The sequence below is a fragment of the Mobula birostris genome, chromosome 1 (genome assembly GCF_030028105.1).
Source record: "Mobula birostris isolate sMobBir1 chromosome 1, sMobBir1.hap1, whole genome shotgun sequence".
NCBI lineage: Eukaryota > Metazoa > Chordata > Chondrichthyes > Myliobatiformes > Myliobatidae > Mobula > Mobula birostris.
In genome coordinates this window covers 2,923,525-2,941,632 of record NC_092370.1, presented here as the reverse complement: position 1 = coordinate 2,941,632, position 18,108 = coordinate 2,923,525, and the positions used below count along the sequence as shown (strand labels likewise).

The 18,108-nt window shown below is 45.0% G+C and overlaps 1 protein-coding gene across 1 annotated transcript in view; it reads left to right on the top strand.

Annotated features, from left to right (window-relative positions):
* The window catches only part of sdc2 (syndecan 2), a 166,279-nt gene that overhangs the window by 135,782 nt on the left and 12,389 nt on the right, over positions 1-18,108 (top strand). The window contains exon 4 of the mRNA XM_072273009.1: positions 14,792-14,943. Within this exon, the coding sequence (XP_072129110.1) occupies positions 14,792-14,943 (152 nt within the window). The remainder of the gene's footprint in view (positions 1-14,791; positions 14,944-18,108) is intronic.

Here is an 18,108-nt window from a genome sequence, read left to right as displayed (position 1 = left end):
GTCAGAGCAGGCTCTGGGCTGAATGGCCTCATTCTGCTCCTGTGTCTTATGGTCTAAAGGCCTGGATAGAGTGGATGTGGAGGGGATGTTTCCCATAGTGAGGGGAGTCTCGGGCCAGAGGGCACAGCCTCAAAATAGAGGGACGTCCCTTTAGAATGGAGATGAGGAGGAATTTCTTTAGCTGGGGATAGTGAATTCATTGCCACAGATGACTGTGGAGGCCAAGTCACTGAATATATTTAAAGCGGAGCATGAAGGTTCTTGACTAGCCAGGGTGTCAAAGGTTACAGGGAGAAGGCAGGAGCTTGGGGTTGAGAGGATAGAATAGTCTAATGGTGGAGCAGACTCAGTGGGCCAAATGGCCTCATTCTGCTCTGTGTTTTATGGTTTTATCAAAGAGTTGGAAAGCAGAGCAGAGCGTCTCTGTTCTATCACAGGGGATGGCCCTTGTGCCAGAGAATCATCTCTCTCCCTACCACCCTCCCTGTTTTAACGCAAAGGGTCCTTGAATCTTCTGAGACCGGAAACGTCTGTTGAGAAAGCAGATTGATTGAAACTTTGTACTCCCCTCCGAATCCGAGCATCACTCAGACGTGCCCCTCCTGTCCTGCCGCTAATCCTCACACGGTCGCCTATCAAGCTCAAGCTCAAGTTCAATTGGCATTCAACCATACATGAATATCCACGAGTACAGCCAGGCAAAACAGTGCTCCTCCAGGGTCAAGGTACAAAAGGCAGAACCAACAGTCATACACAGCACAAGGCACATATAAGGTAGCAGTAAACGCACAGTCACACAAAAAATATAATGTAGCCCAAGTCCCTCAGTGGTATGTTCTGTAGATTGATGGTGCATGGGTGTTGTCGGCAAGAACAGACACACAGCAGTTTGATCATCACATGTTAGTGCAGCCGCAGGCGAACACGATTGGGCTTCTTTTCCATCACGTGAACACTGCAGGGCAGCAGCATTGACAGGAGGGGCTAGTCCCCAGCACAGTGTGGACATCGTGCCACACTGCCTTCGGCATGTTCTTCTCTGGGCGGCAGCAACTAGCGACCCCGTGTCACGAGGGCCTAGACCCAGCTGACTCAGCTCCCCCACCATCAGTCTCACCACTGAGCTGGTGAATTAGACTCATAGTATTCTACATTACCAATGTCCAACAGGGTCTCGTGATCACAAGGAAAACGTACAAGACAATCATCTGTGCACAGACCCTGATGCCTTCCTGTAACAGTGAGTGAACGGCTGATGTTCGGAGGTGCTGACCCTGGTCTACCTAGCTGAGTTCCTCCAGAGGAACATTGGTGAGCGTTCTGTGATTTAGTGCCCACAAAACAAGCACGTGGAACCCTGTGGGCCAGATGTTGGTAGAGCCCAGTAGGCAGGTAAATGAGGTCTGAGTTGGACATCAGATCCACGAAACTTGCAGAAAGTCAAATGATTTGACAGGTTGAAGAAATCTATTGTCTTTAGTGCTGGGCATTCAGAAATCGCAAGACCATTCAGGCATTTTTGCCTGGCCATGTCCACAAATTTGGGAAGTGTCATCACTGCTTGAAATGGCCATTAGATATAAAAGATATTTTTATCGAGCGTGGAACAGGGTCACTGAGCTGCACCACCAAGCAACCCCGAACTTAACACTCACCTGATCAATGACCAATTAGCCTACTAACCAATACTTCTATTAACCTCGGGAGGGAGCTGGAGAACTTGGAGGAAAACGATGTGATCATGGGGAGAACGTACAAACTCCTTACACTCAGCGCCAGAATTGAACTCCTAACTCTGGAACGCTCTGAGCTGCAATAGTGTACACTAACTGCTAGGTTACTGTGGCAACCATGTGATTCTGCAATTTATAAACAATGTACACACTCTTGGGTGTCAGATGCCATCTAATTCTGGGCATCACGTGTAAGGCAGTGCCCAGGACACATCCCCAGGGGTGTGGCACATCAGTTGTGGACACTACACCAGAGTATGTGGAGCTTCTACAGTGGCCTGAGGACCCACCAATGGACAACCCCTCAAGAGAATGTCATATTTGACTTTGAATGATGGCATTACTACCATACTGTCTAACATAAACACGCAGCTCACGCTTTACATCAACCTGTCAAACTCAGGCCTTGTCACTCAGGGACTTGAGAACAAGCGGCAGCTGTGAACGGAGAGACTGAGCAACCAAAAGACCCAAACACTCACCACAGACACCACTTACTCGTGCCCACACTGCAGCAGAGTATGTGGATCCCAGATCGGCCCCTCCCGACACCACTTACTTGTGCCCACACTGCAGCAGAATATGTGGATCCTGGATCGGCCTCTACAGACACCTGAGGACCCACCAGTAGACAACCCCTTAGGAGAACATCATACTCAACTCGAGTGATCGTACTGCTACTGCAGAGTGGAGAAAATGGAAACAGAGATGCAGGCAAATATTTCCATTTAGTACAGTGTAGTTCCATTGAGTTCCTTCAACAGTCTGTGTTTTGCCGTAGATTCCGGCATCTGTAATCTCTCATGTGTCGATTCCATAAGACCATAAGGTTTAGGAGCAGAATTAGGCCATTTGGCCCATTGAGTCTGCTGCGCCATTTCATCATGGCTGATCCAATTTTCCTCTCAGCCCCAATCTCCTGCCTTCTCCCCATACCCCTTCATGCCCTGACCAATCAAGAACCTATCAACCTCTGCCATAAATATATATAAAGACTTGGCCTTCACAGCTGCCTGTGGCAAAGGATTCCACAGATTCACCACACTGGTTTAAGAAATTCCTCCTCATCTCCATTCAAAGCACATATAAGACAGCAGTAAGTGTACAGTCACATAAAAATATATATAGTCCAAGTTGCTGACGCATGTCCTGTTAACCAATGGTGCATGTGTGTTATTAGCAAGAACAAGAGGTTAGAAACACAGAAAACCTACAGCACAATACAGGCCCTTTGGCACACAATTCTGTGCCGAACACGTACTTACTTTAGAAATTACCTAGGGTTGCCCATAGCCCTCTATTTTTCCAAGCGGTCCGCAGGCATACACACACGCACGTATGCAATCCAGCTTGTCGATCCACTGGTAGAAGTTCGAAGTTAAACACTGGAGGGTAGCAGTGATGGGAGGACCAGGCCACAATTCAACATGGACACCACGTTACACTGCCTTCAGCATCTCCTCTCCTGGACTGCAGCGACAGGCTAGACCGCGACTTGAGGCCTAGTCCTTGCTACAACCAAGGCCATGCAGCTGCCCTACCGTCAGTCTAACCAATCAACAAGGGAAGTCGATGTGGAGCATTTTACATCATCAAAGTTGATTGCAAGAGAATCAATAGTTTCTCAAATAATGCATTGCCTGAAAGGTATTATTATGATACTACCCAGAGTATTCTACGTTATCTATCGGATCTGAAGAACTCTATAACTCTTTTTCTATATGATTTATCTACCTTTTTTTACATTTGTTTTTTATATTTGTACAGTTGTCTTTTACACATTGGTTGGTTGTCAGTGTGTGTGCATTTTTTACATTGATGGTATTGTATTTCTTCCACTGTGAATGCCTCCAAAGAAATGAATCTTAGGGTGGAATATGGTGTCATATGTGTACTTTGATAATAAATTTACTGTGAACTTAGATGTAGTAACAATTTAATAAAAGTTTCTATGCAAGTTGACAGGTCGGTCAAGAAGGTGTATGCTGTGTTGGCCTTCATTAGTCGGGGGATTGAGTTCAAGAGCGGTGAGGTAACGTTGCAGCTCAGTAAAACCCTGGTTACACCACACTTGTTCAGTTCTGGTTGCTTCACGATAGAAAGGATGTGGAAACTTTAGAGAGGATGCAAAGTGGATTTACCAGGATGCTGCCTGGATTAGAGAGCATGTCTTATGAGGATTGGATAAGCGAGCTAGGGCTTTTCTCTTTGAAGGAGGATGAGAGGGGACTTGATAGAGGTGTACAAGATGATAAGAGGCATCGATCGAGTTTGTTTTTATTGTCATTACACCATACGCATGTATACCGCCAAACGAAACAGCGTTCCTCCAGACCAAGGTGCACAACACAGCACATATAACTCACACACAACACATAAGGTATTATTACCAAAAATAAATTAACAATTAATAAGGCAACTCAAAAAGTAAACTGTGTAATGCTACTGACATTTCACAAGTGATGAGACCTAAGTGGTGTAATATAGATGTTCATTTTTTTTAGCAAATTATTATAAATAGTAGAATAACTTCAAGGTTATCTCAGTCTGCAGATTTTTTCTAAGGGCTGTCTAATTCTGAACCAAGTCAATAGTCTGCAACCAACGGACCTGATTGGAGTGAGGGACTTGTCTGTGTGAGTGGTCGGGGAGGGGTGTGAGGGTGGGGAGTAGGCTTGCATTGCCATTGATCTGATATTGTTGCCTGTGTTGTTCTACTGAGCAATGTGGGCACGCTACGTTGGTGCCAGAATGTGTGGTGACACTTACGGGCAGCCTCCATCACACCCCAAGCACGTGCTGGTTGTTAACACAAATGATACATTTAACTGAATGTTTTAATGTACATGTGATAAATAAATCTGAATGTGAGTCTGATGCAGGAATAATTTCTGAAAAGAAATTGCCCCTGTGCTTTAAATTACATTTCTGTAGGGCTATGGGTTGGATACGGAGCCATCTCCTCTGAAGCTCCTCTTAAACATGAAAGACCACATCAGAGTTCTTAGTAAATATAATATCAAAGTACATATATGACCCTGAGATATACTTCCTTGCAGGCATTCACAGTAGAACATAAAGAAATACAATAGAATTAATGAAAAGCTCTACAGAAAGACTGACAAAGTTTACAGTTCAAAGTGAATTCATTATCAAAGTACATATATGTCACCATATGCAACCTGAGATTCATTACTTGTGGGCAGACACAATAAATCCATAACAGAATAATAACCATAATAGAATCAATGAGACCACACCAACTTGGGTGTTCAATCAGTGTGCAAAAGACAACAAACCGCAAATACAAAACAAAAGAAATATCAAGAGGATAAGATGAAGGAGTCCTTGAAAGTGAGTCCATAGTTTGTGGGAATGGTTCAGTGATGAGGCAAGTGAAGCTGAGGGGTAATAACTGTTCCTGAAGCTGGTGGTGTGAATCTTGAGGCTCCTGTACATCCTTCCTAATGGTGAGGGTAATAACTTCCTGAAGCTGGTGGTGTGGGTCCTAACGGTGAGGGTAATAACTGTTCCTGAAGCTGGTGGTGTGGGTCCTGAGGCTCCTGTACCTCCTTCCTGACGGTGGGGATCCCTGGTGATGAATACTGCTTTCCTGCGACAGCGTTTCATGTAACTGTGCTCAGTGGAGCGAGGGATTTGCCAGTGATGGACTGGGCCATACTCACTACTTTTTGTGAAAGGATTTTCTGTTCAAGGCATCGGTGTTTCCATATTAGACTGTTTTGTAGCCAGTGAATACACTCAAGACAAACAACCAATGTGCAAAAGAAGACAATTAATAATAATAGCAATACATAGATAAGCTGAGAAGATGAGGTATAGGATCCTATGCTAACAGCTATACTCTAACTGAATGTACCAGTGGAGTTTTCTTAACTGATGCTAACTTTATTGTAGGGTGGTGACCTTTATATTTTATAAACTGAATCTTTCCTTAGTAAGCTTCATCTTTGTTTCGTGTTACTTTATCCGTAAGACTATAAGACCAAGGAGTAAAAATGGGCCATTCGGCCCACTGAATTTGCACCTCCATTCCATCATGACTGATTTATTATCCCTTTCAACCCCATTCTGCCTTCTCTCTGCAACCTTTGACACTGTGACTAATCAAGAGCCTATCAGCCTCCCCTTTAAGTATACCCAATGACTTGACTTCTGCAGCCATCTGTGCTCATGAATTCCATAGATTCACCACCCTCTGGCTGAAGGAACCCCTCCTCATGTCTGATCTAAATGAACGTCCTTGTATTTTGAGGCTGTGTCCTCGAGTCCTAGACTCACCCACTACAGGAAATATGCTCTCCATTTCCATCACATGCTCCTATGAATAAATGACCATGGGATGACGATTTTCCCAAATGCACAAATGGATTTCATCTTGGACTCTCTCATGAACTGGCATTATGATGTAAGGACTTTGAGAACACTATGTCAATAAGTAGTGTTGATACTTTTTCCGAGAGATAGGTAGTCCCTGCACCTAAGTTCCAAAGATGTGGATACCTCCCTCCCACCTCCTCTCTGCTTCCCTGAAAATCACTTCCCCAGGGTTTTTTCAAAGTCAACTGAAATATTGTGAAGAGTTAATTTTGATTTTGTTAACTTTCATATCTACCCTCATTATCGCTTGATAGCTGTGCCTTTGTTTTTTTTTGACTTTTTTTTAATATGTTGAGGTTTCTTGAGGAAATAGATGGTAAAGTGAGCAGTTTGGAATTCATACGAGTACAGAAGCTGATTGATCTGTATCTTTGCATTTAACTTCCTCCACCTACAGGAATGTGTTCATTGTAAAAGATAAAGAGGAAGATTAAAGATCAGCTTTACTTGTCACGTTACATTGAAGCGTCGACACAGACAGTGAAATGTGTCGTCTGCATCAACAACACTGTCTGAGGACGTTTTGTGGGTAGTCCTCACTGATTTGTTGTGACACAAAGGACACATTTTACTCTATACGTGTGAATGGAGGACCTATCAAGGAGAGTTCTTTCTCTTAGCTGGTACAGGGCCTCTGTTGGTCTCCTGTTTCTGGAACTCGACTCATGTCAACTTGAGTTGTCCATTGCATTTCTTGTGTCTTGTTGACTGTGGAAAGACTTTGATGGGTCAGAAGCAGACTCATTTTATAGATTAAAAGATCTTACAGATTACCTTTATTGATCACATGTACACCGAATTGTACATGAAATGACCGTTTAGGTCAATAACTAACCCATTCTGAGGATATGCTGGAGCCAGCCCGCAAGTGTTGACCGAAGAAACCCATGTGCTCTTGGGGAGGGTGTACAAGCTCTTTACAGACAACTGCGGCAATTGAACTCCGATCGCTGGACACTACCGTGCTGCCCAAAACGACAAGATTCTCAACCTCGCAACACCTTACTTTACCATCGCGCAGTGCAGATGGACATGCACTATGTACGCCTGTACACCTGGCTGTTTATGCAAATATCTAATCTGCCAATCCCGTGGCAGCAACTCGGGTAAAAATATGCAGATGTGAGCAAGAAGTTCAGTTGGCTTTGCCTGTGGAATGATTGCTGGTGCCAGATGGGGTGGTTTGAGTATCTCAGAAACTGCTGATCTCCTGGGATTTTCACACACAACGATCTATATAGAGTTTACAGAGAATGGTGCAAAAAAAAACAAAGAACATCCAGTGAGCAGCAGTTCTGTGGGGGAAATCACCTTGTTAATGAGAGAGGTCAGAGGAGAATGGCCAGACTGGTTCAAGCTGACAGGAAGGTGACAGTAACTCAAATGACCACACGTTACAACAGTGGTGTGCAGAAGAGCATCTCTGAGCACAGAACATGTCAAACGATGAAGTGCGTGGGCTACAGCAGCAGAAGACCACAGACATAAAGAAATACACGTAGTGGCCACTTTATTAAGTAGAGGATGTACCAAATAAAGTGGCCACTGAGAATATATCATTGTCATTTCTGGTCGTGCTCTGACTGACAAATCTCCCCATGTTTATCACTTGTGTGAGAGTAGGAGTATTTGTTCCTTTTGATTGATAGAAACTTTAACACGGGAGATTCTGCAGATGCTGGAAATCCTGAGCAACACACACAAACTGCTGGAGGTGCTCATCAGGTCCGGCAGCATCTATGGAGGGGGAATAAACAGTCGACATTTTGTGCTGGGGTTTTTGTAGTTGTAGTCACTTTCCAAAGCTTACCCCACATAAGCAACCAGATGAAGGAGAGATTTGGTTGTGTAAATGCAGCCTGGTATGGGAACAGCAATGCCTTTGCACAGAAAATCCTACAAAGAGTAGTGAATATGGCCCAGGCCATCACGGGTAAAGCCCTCCTCAATATTGAGCACATTTACACAGAGCACTGTCACAGGAAAGCAGCATCCGTCATCAAGGACCTCTTCATCCAGGCCATGCTCTCTTCTCACTGCTGCCATTGGGAAGGAGGTACAGGAACCTCAGGTCCCACACCTCCAGGCTCAGGAACAGTTATTACCCCTCAACCATCAGGTCCCACACCACCAGGTTCAGGAACAGTTATTACCCCTCAACCATCAGGTCCCACACCACCAGGTTCAGGAACAGTGATTACCCCTCAGCCATCAGGTCCCACACCACCAGGTTCAGGAACAGTTACTACACCTCAACCAGGAGGTCCCACACCACCAGGTTCAGGAACAGTGATTACCCCTCAACCATCAGGTCCCACACCACCAGGTTCAGGAACAGTGATTACCCCTCAGCCATCAGGTCCCACACCACCAGGTTCAGGAACAGTTATTACCCCTCAACCATCAGGTCCCACACCACCAGGTTCAGGAACAGTTATTACCCCTCAACCATCAGGTTCTTAAGCCAGTGGGGATAACTTCACTCACATCAACACCGAACTGATTCCACAATCTAAAGACTCCTCTTAAGGACTCTACATCTCAATGTTCTCAATATTTACTGTTATTTATTTATTATTATCCTTGTTTTTTGTATTTGCATGGTTTAGAACATAAGAAATAGGAGCAGGAGTCGGCCATCTGGCCCGTCGAGCCTGCCCTGCCATTCAATAAGATCATGGCTGATCTGTCCGTAAACTCATCTCCATCTACCTGCCTTTTCCCCATAACCCGTAATTTCCCTTATATGTAAAAATCTATCCAACTGTATCTTTATGTTTAGTGAAGAAGCCTCAACTGCTTCCCTGGGCAGAGAATTCCACAGATTCACCACTCTCTGGGAAAAACAGCTTCTCCTCATCTCCGTCCTAAATCTTCTCCCCTGAATCTTGAGACAATGTCCCCTAGTTCTAGTCTCACCTACCAACGGAAACAACTTTCCTACTTCTATCTTATGTATCCCTTTCAAAATTTTTTATGTATCTATAAGATCTCCTCTCATTCTTTTGAATTCCAGCGAGTACAGTCCCAGGCAACTCAATCTCTCCTCATAGTCTAATCTCCTCATTTCTGGAATCAACTGGTGAACCTCCTCTGCACCACCTCCAAGGCCAGTATATCCTTCCTCAAGTAAGGGGACCAGAACTGCACACAGTACTCCAGGTGCGGCCTCACCAGTACCCTGTACAGTTGCAGCATAACCTCCCTGCTCTTGAATTCAGTCCCTCTAGCAATGAAAGCCAACATTCTGTTTGTCTTCTTAATAACCTGTTGTACCTGCAAGCCAACTTTTTGCGATTCATGAGCAAGCACTCCCAAGTCCCTCTGCACAACAGCATGCTGCAATCTTTCACCATTTAAATAGTAATCTGCTCTTTTATTATTCCTCCCAAAGTGGATGATCTGGCATTTACCAACGATGTATTCCATCTGCCAGACCTTGGCCCACTCACTTAACCTATCTATATCCCTCTGCAGACTCTCCACATCCTCTGTACAATTTGCTTTTCCACTCAGTTTAGAGTCATCAGCAAATTTTGCTACATTACACTCAGTCCCCTCCTCCAAATCATCAGTGTTGCCTTTTACATTGTTTAGTTTCAGTCTTTGATGTGTGTAGTTTGTCAATGATAGAATTGCATTTCTTTGTCTTTACCGCAAGAAAGTGAATCTCAGGGTCGTATATGCACTTTGGTAATCAATTTACTTTGAACTTTGAGATGTACAGCACACACTTCTCCAGTCCTGAGACACCAATCCTGAAGCTAGGGACCTTTAATAAATGTGCTTTGAGTGTCTGCAGTTCCTTCCAGGTGTCCTTTAACAGCCAGAGATGTTTGGGCTTAGTGATTTCAAAGATGTTAATCCTCTGAAATCTTCTCGATTTTAACGTGTAACCCATCCAATGGTTGTTGCTGGTCCCCGGACATCACAGTGTCAGTATCATACTGCTTTGGATTTAGAATCAGGTTTCATATCACAGTCATTTGTTGTGAAATTTGATACTTTAAACCTGATTCTCATTCATGGGTTCAGTGTTCATTCAGAATTCTGATGGCAGAGGGGAAGAAGCTGTTCCTAAATCACTGAGTGTGTGTCTTCAGGCTCCTGTACCTCCTCCCTGATGGCAGCAATGAGAAGAGGGCATGTCCTGGGTGATGGGGGCCAACTCATTGCATATACAGACGTGGTCAAGAGGTTCAGTTGTTATTCAGACCAAACGTCAGAATGGGGAAGAAATGGGATCTTTGACGGTATAAATACTTTATTGATTCCGAGTGGGAAATTATTTCATTACAGTAGCAACATTTAAAAACACACTGAGCAGTGTGCAGACTTAACTAATAATAAAGTACAGAATAACAATATACACAATGATAATTTACCAATGTGCAATAATAATGTACAAAATATAAAGCAGAGACTATTGTACTATGATGTGTGTTCTCCTGTCGCACAGAGATGAACTGTTGTATTGCATTTGGTAGGAAAGGTTTTCTGTAACGATCCTTGTGACAGTGGTGCTGAATGATTCTGTTTGGAAGGCTGCTCTGCTGTTTATTCAGTAGGTCATGGAGAGGGTGTGACAGATTGTCCAGAATGGATAACAGTTTGTTTAGTGACCTCCTCTCCACCACTAACTCTGAAGAGTCCGGTTGTAGCCAAGGACGGACCCAGCCTTTTAGATGAGTTTATTTAGTCGTTTTGCATCACCAGCACCGATGCTGCTCCCCCAACATAAAGCTGCAAAGAAGACTGCACTCACTACAACAGACTGGTAAAAGATCTCCAACATCCTGCTGCACACACTGAAGGATCTCAGCTTCCTTAGCAAATAGAGTCTGTTCATCCCCTTCTCGTAAACAGCCTTGGTGCTGGTTTTCCAGTCAAGCCTGTTGTCGAGGTGACACACAAGTATTTGTACTCCTCCACCCCACTCCCCCCAAACTTCTCCCAGAGTGTATACAGGATTCGTCAGAGGCCTTTTTCCTCCTAAAATCAATCACCAGCTCCCTGGTTTTGGCCACATTCAGGAGCAGGTGATTCCTCCTGCACCTCTCCACAAACTGTTCACCAGTCCTCTGTACTCCGACTCCCGCCCATCTCTGATACACCCAACCACCGCAGAGTCATCAGAGAACTTCTGCAAGTGACAGACTCGGATTTGTACGAAAGTCTGAGGTGTTCAATGTGAACAGAAACGGAGACAGGACAGTCCCTTGTGGGGCTCCAGTGCCACTCACCTCCACCTCAGACAGAGAACTACCCAGCCGTACAAACCGGGGTCTGTCTGTCAGGTAGTCAGTACTCCAGGAGATAGTCGATTTGTCTATGCCCATCCTTTGCAGCTTCTTGCTGAGAAGAAGTGGCTGTATTGTACTGAACGCACTGGAGAAATCTAAAAATGTGATTCTCACAGTGCCACCAGCATCATCCAGATGGGAGTGAGCGCTCTGCTGCAGGTAGGCGATGGCATCATCACTCCCACATGAGGTTGGTAGGCAGACTGTAGAGGGTCCAATGAAGATCTCACCTGCGGTCCAGGGTAAGTCAGGACCAGCCTCTCCAGCACCTTCACCACATGAGGTGTGAGGGCAATCGATCTATGGTTATTAAGTTAAGATGGCGTCACCTTCTTGGGTACAGGAACCAAGCAGGAAGTTTTCCACAGCACCAGTATTTTTTCCTGACTCAGACTCAGATTGTAAAGATGCTGCAAAATACCAGCCAGCCGGCTCACACAGGCCTTTGGTCCCCTGGGGCGGATACTGTCCAGGCCAGCAGCCTTGCCTTGATGTAGTCTCTGCAGCTGGCTCCCAGCCTGACCTGCCGTCACAGTCAGGCGGGGGAAGGTTGTCATCCCCATGGAGGCAGGATACTCCAAAAATGGGGAGTTTGGAACACAAGCATTCACCAGAAGGGAAGGAGAAGGCTTTGGGGACATAGAGCGTGTTATATTTTGGTATAAAGAACAATGGTGCAGACTATTATCTGAATGGGGAGAAGGTTCAAACATCAGAGGTGCAGAGGGACTTAGGAGTCCTCATGCAAGACTCCCAGAAGGTTAACTTACAGCTTGAGTCTGTGGAAAGAAGGCAAATACAATGTTGGCATTTATTTCAAGAGGAATAGAATATAAAATCAGGAGATAATGCCGAGCCTTTATAAGACACTAGTCAAGTCACACTTGGAATATTGTCAACAGCTTTGTGCACCGTATCTCAGAAAGGGTGTGTTGCCATTGGAGAGAGTCCAGAGAATGATTCTGGGAATGTAGGGGTTAACATGAGGAGTGTTTGGCAGCTTGGGGCCTGCACTCACTGGAATTCAGAAGAATACGGGCGGGGGGGGTGGGGGTGTGGATCTCATTGAAACCTACTGAATATTTAAAGTTTTATATAGGGTGGATGTGGAGAGGATGTTTCTTATGGTTGGAATATCCAGAACTAGAGGGCACATCCTCATAATTGAGGGGGTTACCCTTTAGAACAGAGATAAGGAGGAATTTTTATAGCCAGAGAGTAGTGAATCTGTGGAATGCTCTGCCACAGACTGCGGTGGAGGCCAATCCATGGCTATATTCAAAGCGGAAGTTGATTGTTTCCTGATTAGTCAGGGCATCAAAGGATATGGTGAGAAGGTGTCTGTATGGGGTTGAGTGGGATCTGGGATCAGCCATGATGAAATGGCAGAGCAGACTCGATGGGCTGAATGGCCTAATTCTGCTCCTGTGTCTTATGATTTCTAGGGATTTTTACTTGTCTATCTACAGACCTGAAGGCTTTCTTCTTCATATTCAAGACTTCTTTCAGGTCATTGGAGATCCAGGCTTTGGTGTTAGGAAGCAATGTACTGTGCTGGCTGGCAAGATGGTGTTCTCACCGAATTTTATATAGTCTGTGATATAGTCAGTCATTTTGTTAATGTCCTCCCTGTGTGGCTCACATAACACATCCCAGTCCGTCCTCTCAAAACATTCCTTAACATTCTGAGTTCATCTCCTTATAATCCTTGTTGACACAGGCTGCCGCTGGAAGCGTGTACCTGGGTGTTGGCGGGACCAGGCTGGGATCAGATCTGCCAGGTGGGGGAAGGGGACGGCACTGTCTGCATCCTTTACATTCGCAAACAGAAGGTCCAGTGTTCTGTTGTCCCATGTAGGGCATCTGACATATTGATAAAAAGTCGGTATTGCTGCCTCGAGAGAAACATGATTAAAATTCCTAGTGACAGCCACAAAAACATTGCGATATTGAGTTTGTATTCTAGCGATGGTTCAATGATTGTTGGTGCCAGACAGGGTGGTTTGAGTATTTCAGAAACTGCCGATCTCCTGGGATTTTCACACACAGCAGTCTCTAGAGTTTACAGGGAATGGTGCGAGAAACAAGAAACATCCAGTGAGCAGCAGTTCTGTGGGTGAAAACACTTTGTTAATGAGAGAGGTCAGAGGAGAATGGTCAGACTGGTTCAAGCTGACAGGAAGGTCAAATAACCATGGTTACAACAGTGGTGTGCAGAAGAGCATCTCTGAATGCACAACACGTCGAACCTTGACGTGGACGGACTACAGCAGGAGAAGACCAGGAGCAAACTCAGTCACCACTTCATTCGGTACGGGAGGGACCTACTGAGAGCAGAGCAGTACAGATCAGTCCAGGCCTTTTGGCCCTCAATGTTGTGCTGACCCTTTAATTTATTTTCACTACTCAGAGTTCCGCTGTATCTGATGTAAAGTCACCTCTTTAGCCTGGTTTTGTCCTCATGTCGCCGTATCACCAAAGGAACTTTGGGTTTGGATGTCCCACTCCTTGTAAGAATGTTTTGACTGAATTTTTTGATTAACAGCTGCTTCCTATTGCTCAAAAAATACTTGCATTAAATTTTCTGTTTCCAAAATACTTCCACTGGCTGTCATAGAGTTATAGAAAAGTACAGCACATAAACAGGCCTTTGGCCCATCTAGTCTGTGCTGAACCATTTAAACTGTCTACTGCCGTCAGCCTGCACCAGAGCCATAGACCTCCATACCTCCTACCATCCTTGTACTTATCCAAACTTCTGTTAACATACATCCACAACCTGCAGCAGGCAACTCACCACCCTCTGTGTGAAGAAGTTTCCTCTCATGTTCCCTTAAACATTTAACCTTTCACACTTAACCCATGACGCCCAGTTGTAGTCTCACCCAACCTCAGTGGAAAAGTCCTGCTTGCATTTACATTATTTTCACATCTCATAATTTTGCAAAACCTTCATCAAATTTCCCTTCAATCTTCTACTCTCCAGGGACTAAAGTCCTAACCTATTCAACCTGTCCCCATAACTCAGATCCCCAATCCTGGCATCATCTTATAAATTTACTCTGTGCTCTTTCCATCTTATTGCTGTCCTGTGTATCTGGTACCATTTGTCTTTATCAGTTTAAGCCCTTACTCCTCAGTAACATGATGGTTGTATGCTTTAGTTTTCAGTTAAGATCATAATTCATAGTAGTAGAATTAGGGCATTTTTGCCCATTGAGTCTTGCACATTCAGAAAGATGAATACTGTAGCTATTAATATTAATTAATGGATAATTACCACAATCAGCACTTAGCCTACAGCCTGCAGTGATTCCTGGCATGTATTTTGAGATCGATTTTCTCTTTCGGCAGGGAATTTTGATACGGAGGTACAGGTGGTGACTTTCAGGCCTGCTCAGGTGAATCCAGACCTGCGGCCCACCGCTGAAGCCACAAGGTCAGCGACTGCCAGAGTGGAGTCAACCACACAGAAAAAAATGCTCAAAAAGCCGGTCCAAACAGAGGTAAGTCGATGCAGCTCCAATTCCAGGAACATTTTCAGATGATTTCTTTTCTTAAGCTGCTTATGTTCTGTGTATTTGATGTTGACTTTGTAAAATTTATCACTATTTTACAATGAATTTTGATCACTGTGTGGTAGAACAGAGGGATCTGGGAATACAGGTCCACAATTCATTGAAAGGGGCACCATAGGCAGATAGGGTCGTAAAGAATGCTCTCAGCACATTGGCCTTCATAAATCAAAGTATTTATAGAACATCGAAATTTACAGCACATTGCAGGCCCTCCAGCCCACATGTAACCTACTCAGTACAGGAGCTGGGATGTTATGTTGAAGTTGGTGAGTGTTGTGTGCAGTCATGGTCACCTGCCTATAGGAGTTCTCTGCAAGGACAAGTCAGCTCAGTCTTTTAGGGGCAGAGGAGATGGACTATGCTTTATGATTATCTGATGGAGCATAAACATGGCAGTTTTGTCTCAGTCTTGCTCACCTGACCTGGAACATCCAGGGGTCAAATGTCATCTATTTTAGGGAGTTTTCCACCATCATCCTGGTAGCGGTGTACATTCCACCCCACATCAGGCGGGCACTGGAGCAGGTGAGCAGTGTCATCAGCAGGCAAGAAACACCACACCCTGATCCCCTCCCGATCATTGCGAGGGGTTTCAACCTGGCCAGCTTGAAGGCGTCTCTGAGCAACCACCACCAACAAATCTGTGGACCCAGAGGAGCCAACGCACTTGACTGCTGTTATACCACCATCAAGAACACTTTCTGCCCACACTTTGGAAAGTCCGATAACCCAGCTGTATTTCTACTGCCGCCCAGCATACAGGCAGAGACTAAAGATCACAGTACTAGTGGCGAGGACCAAGAGGGTATGGTCAAGGGAGGTGAAGGAACGCTTACAGCTCTGCCTTGAATTGGTGGATTGACAATGTTCAGGTGCTTGTCTCTGAGTCTGAATGAATGTGCCACAGTTGTCACCAACTTCATCAAGGCCAGTGTGGATTAGTGTGTCCACCTGAAGAACATACTGGACACACCCAAACCAAAAGCCTTGGATGAACCAGGAGAGTCATAGTCTACTGAGGACTAGATCTGTGACATTCAAGACTGGTGATCAGAATTATATCAGAGGTCCAGGAATGACTTATGGAAGGCTACCTTAAGAGATTAAAAAATAATTCCATTTGAGGTTAAAGACAGAATTGGAGGCATGTTTGCTCTGGTAGGGTTTACAGGCCATTCTGAGGAAACGTACAGGAGCAAGATGGATCAGCTAGCTGAGTGGCATTGCAGCAACAACCTTGCACTAGCACCGGCCTCCCCAGCATCACGGGCATTTTCAAAAGGTGGCGCCATTTGAAAATGCAGAGCATTCTAACCGCTTGCATCACTGTTGGACAGAGGAGCCTTCGCACAGGATCAGAAAATGCTGTAAAAAGTTGCAAACTCAGCCAGCTCCACCATGAGCACCAGCCTCCCCAGCATCCAAGGCATCTTTGAAAGGCAATGCCTGAAAAAGATGGCATCCATCATTAAGACCAGAAGACACAGGAGCAGAATTAAGCAATTCAACCCATCGAGTCTGCTCTGCCATTCCATCATGGCTGATCCCGGATCCAACTCAACCCCATACACCTGCCTTCTCACCATATCCTTTGATGCCCTGACTGATCAGGACACGATCAACTTCTGCTTTAAATATATGCATAAACTTGGGCTCCACCACAGTCTGTGGCAGAGCATTCCACAAATTCACTGCTCTCTGGCTAAAAAACTTCCTCCTTATCTCTGTTCTAAAAGGTCACCCCTCAATTCTGAGGCTGTGCCCTCTAGTTCTGGATACCCCCATCATAGGAAACATCTTCTCCACTTCCACCTTTCAACATTCAGTAGGTTTCAATGAGATCCCCCCACATTCTTCTAAAATTCCAGTGAGCACAGGCCCAAAACTACCCAACGCTCCTCTTGGAGTTTAGAAGAATGAAGGGAGACCTCATAGAAACATTTCGAATGTTGAAAGACATGGACAGAGTGGATGCGACAAAGTTGTTTCCCATGATGGGGGAGTCTAGTACGAGAGGGCATGACTTAAGGATTGAAGGGCACCCTTTCAGAACAGAAATGCGAAGAAATTTTTTTAGTCAGAGAGTGGTGAATCTATGGGATTTGTTGCCACGGGCAGCAGTGGAGGCCAAGTCATTGGGTGTATTTAAGGCAGAGATTGATAAGTAGCTGAGTAGCCAGGGCATCAAAGGTTATGGTGAGAAGGCAGGAGAGTGAGACTAAATAGGGGAAAATGGATCAGCTCATGATAAAGTGGCGGAGCAGACTCGATGGGCCGAATGGCCTACTTCTGCTCCTTTGTCTTATGGTCTTATGGTCTATGTTAACCCCTTCATTCCCGGAATAATCCTCCAACCTCCTCTGGACTCTCTCCAATGACAACACATCCCTTCTGCGATATAGGGCCCAAATTGTTGACAATACTCCAAGTGAGGCCTGCCTAGTGTCTTATAAAGCCTCAGCATTATCTACTTCCTTTTATATTCTATTCCCCTTGGAAATAAATACCAACATTGCATTTACCTTCATTACCACAGACTTACCCTGTAAATTAACCTTCTGGGAGTCTTGCACGGGGATTCCTCAGTCCCTCTGCACCTCTGATGTTTGAATTTTCTCCCCATTTAGATAATAATCCGCACCATTGCTCCTTTTACCAAAATGCATCATCATACATTTCCCAACACTGTATTCCATCTGCCACTTTTTTGCCCGTTCTTCTAATTTGTCCAAGTCCTGCGCAATCACATTGCTTCCTCAGCACTACCTACCCCTCCACCTACCTTTGTATCAGCTGCAAACTTTGAAACATAGCCATCAATTCCATTGTCCAAATTGTTGACAAACAATATGAAAAGTAGTGATTCCAATACTGACCCCTGAGGAACACCACTAGTCACTGGCAGCCAACCAGAAAAGGCCCCTTTTATTCCCAGTGGATGCCTCCTGCCTGTCAGCCATTCCTCTGTCCATGCCAGTATCTTTCCTGTAACACCGTAGGATTTAATCTTGTTAAGCAGCCTCATGTGTGGCACATTATCAGACGCCTTCTGAAAATCCAAGTAAATGACATCCACTGCCTCTCCTTTGTCCA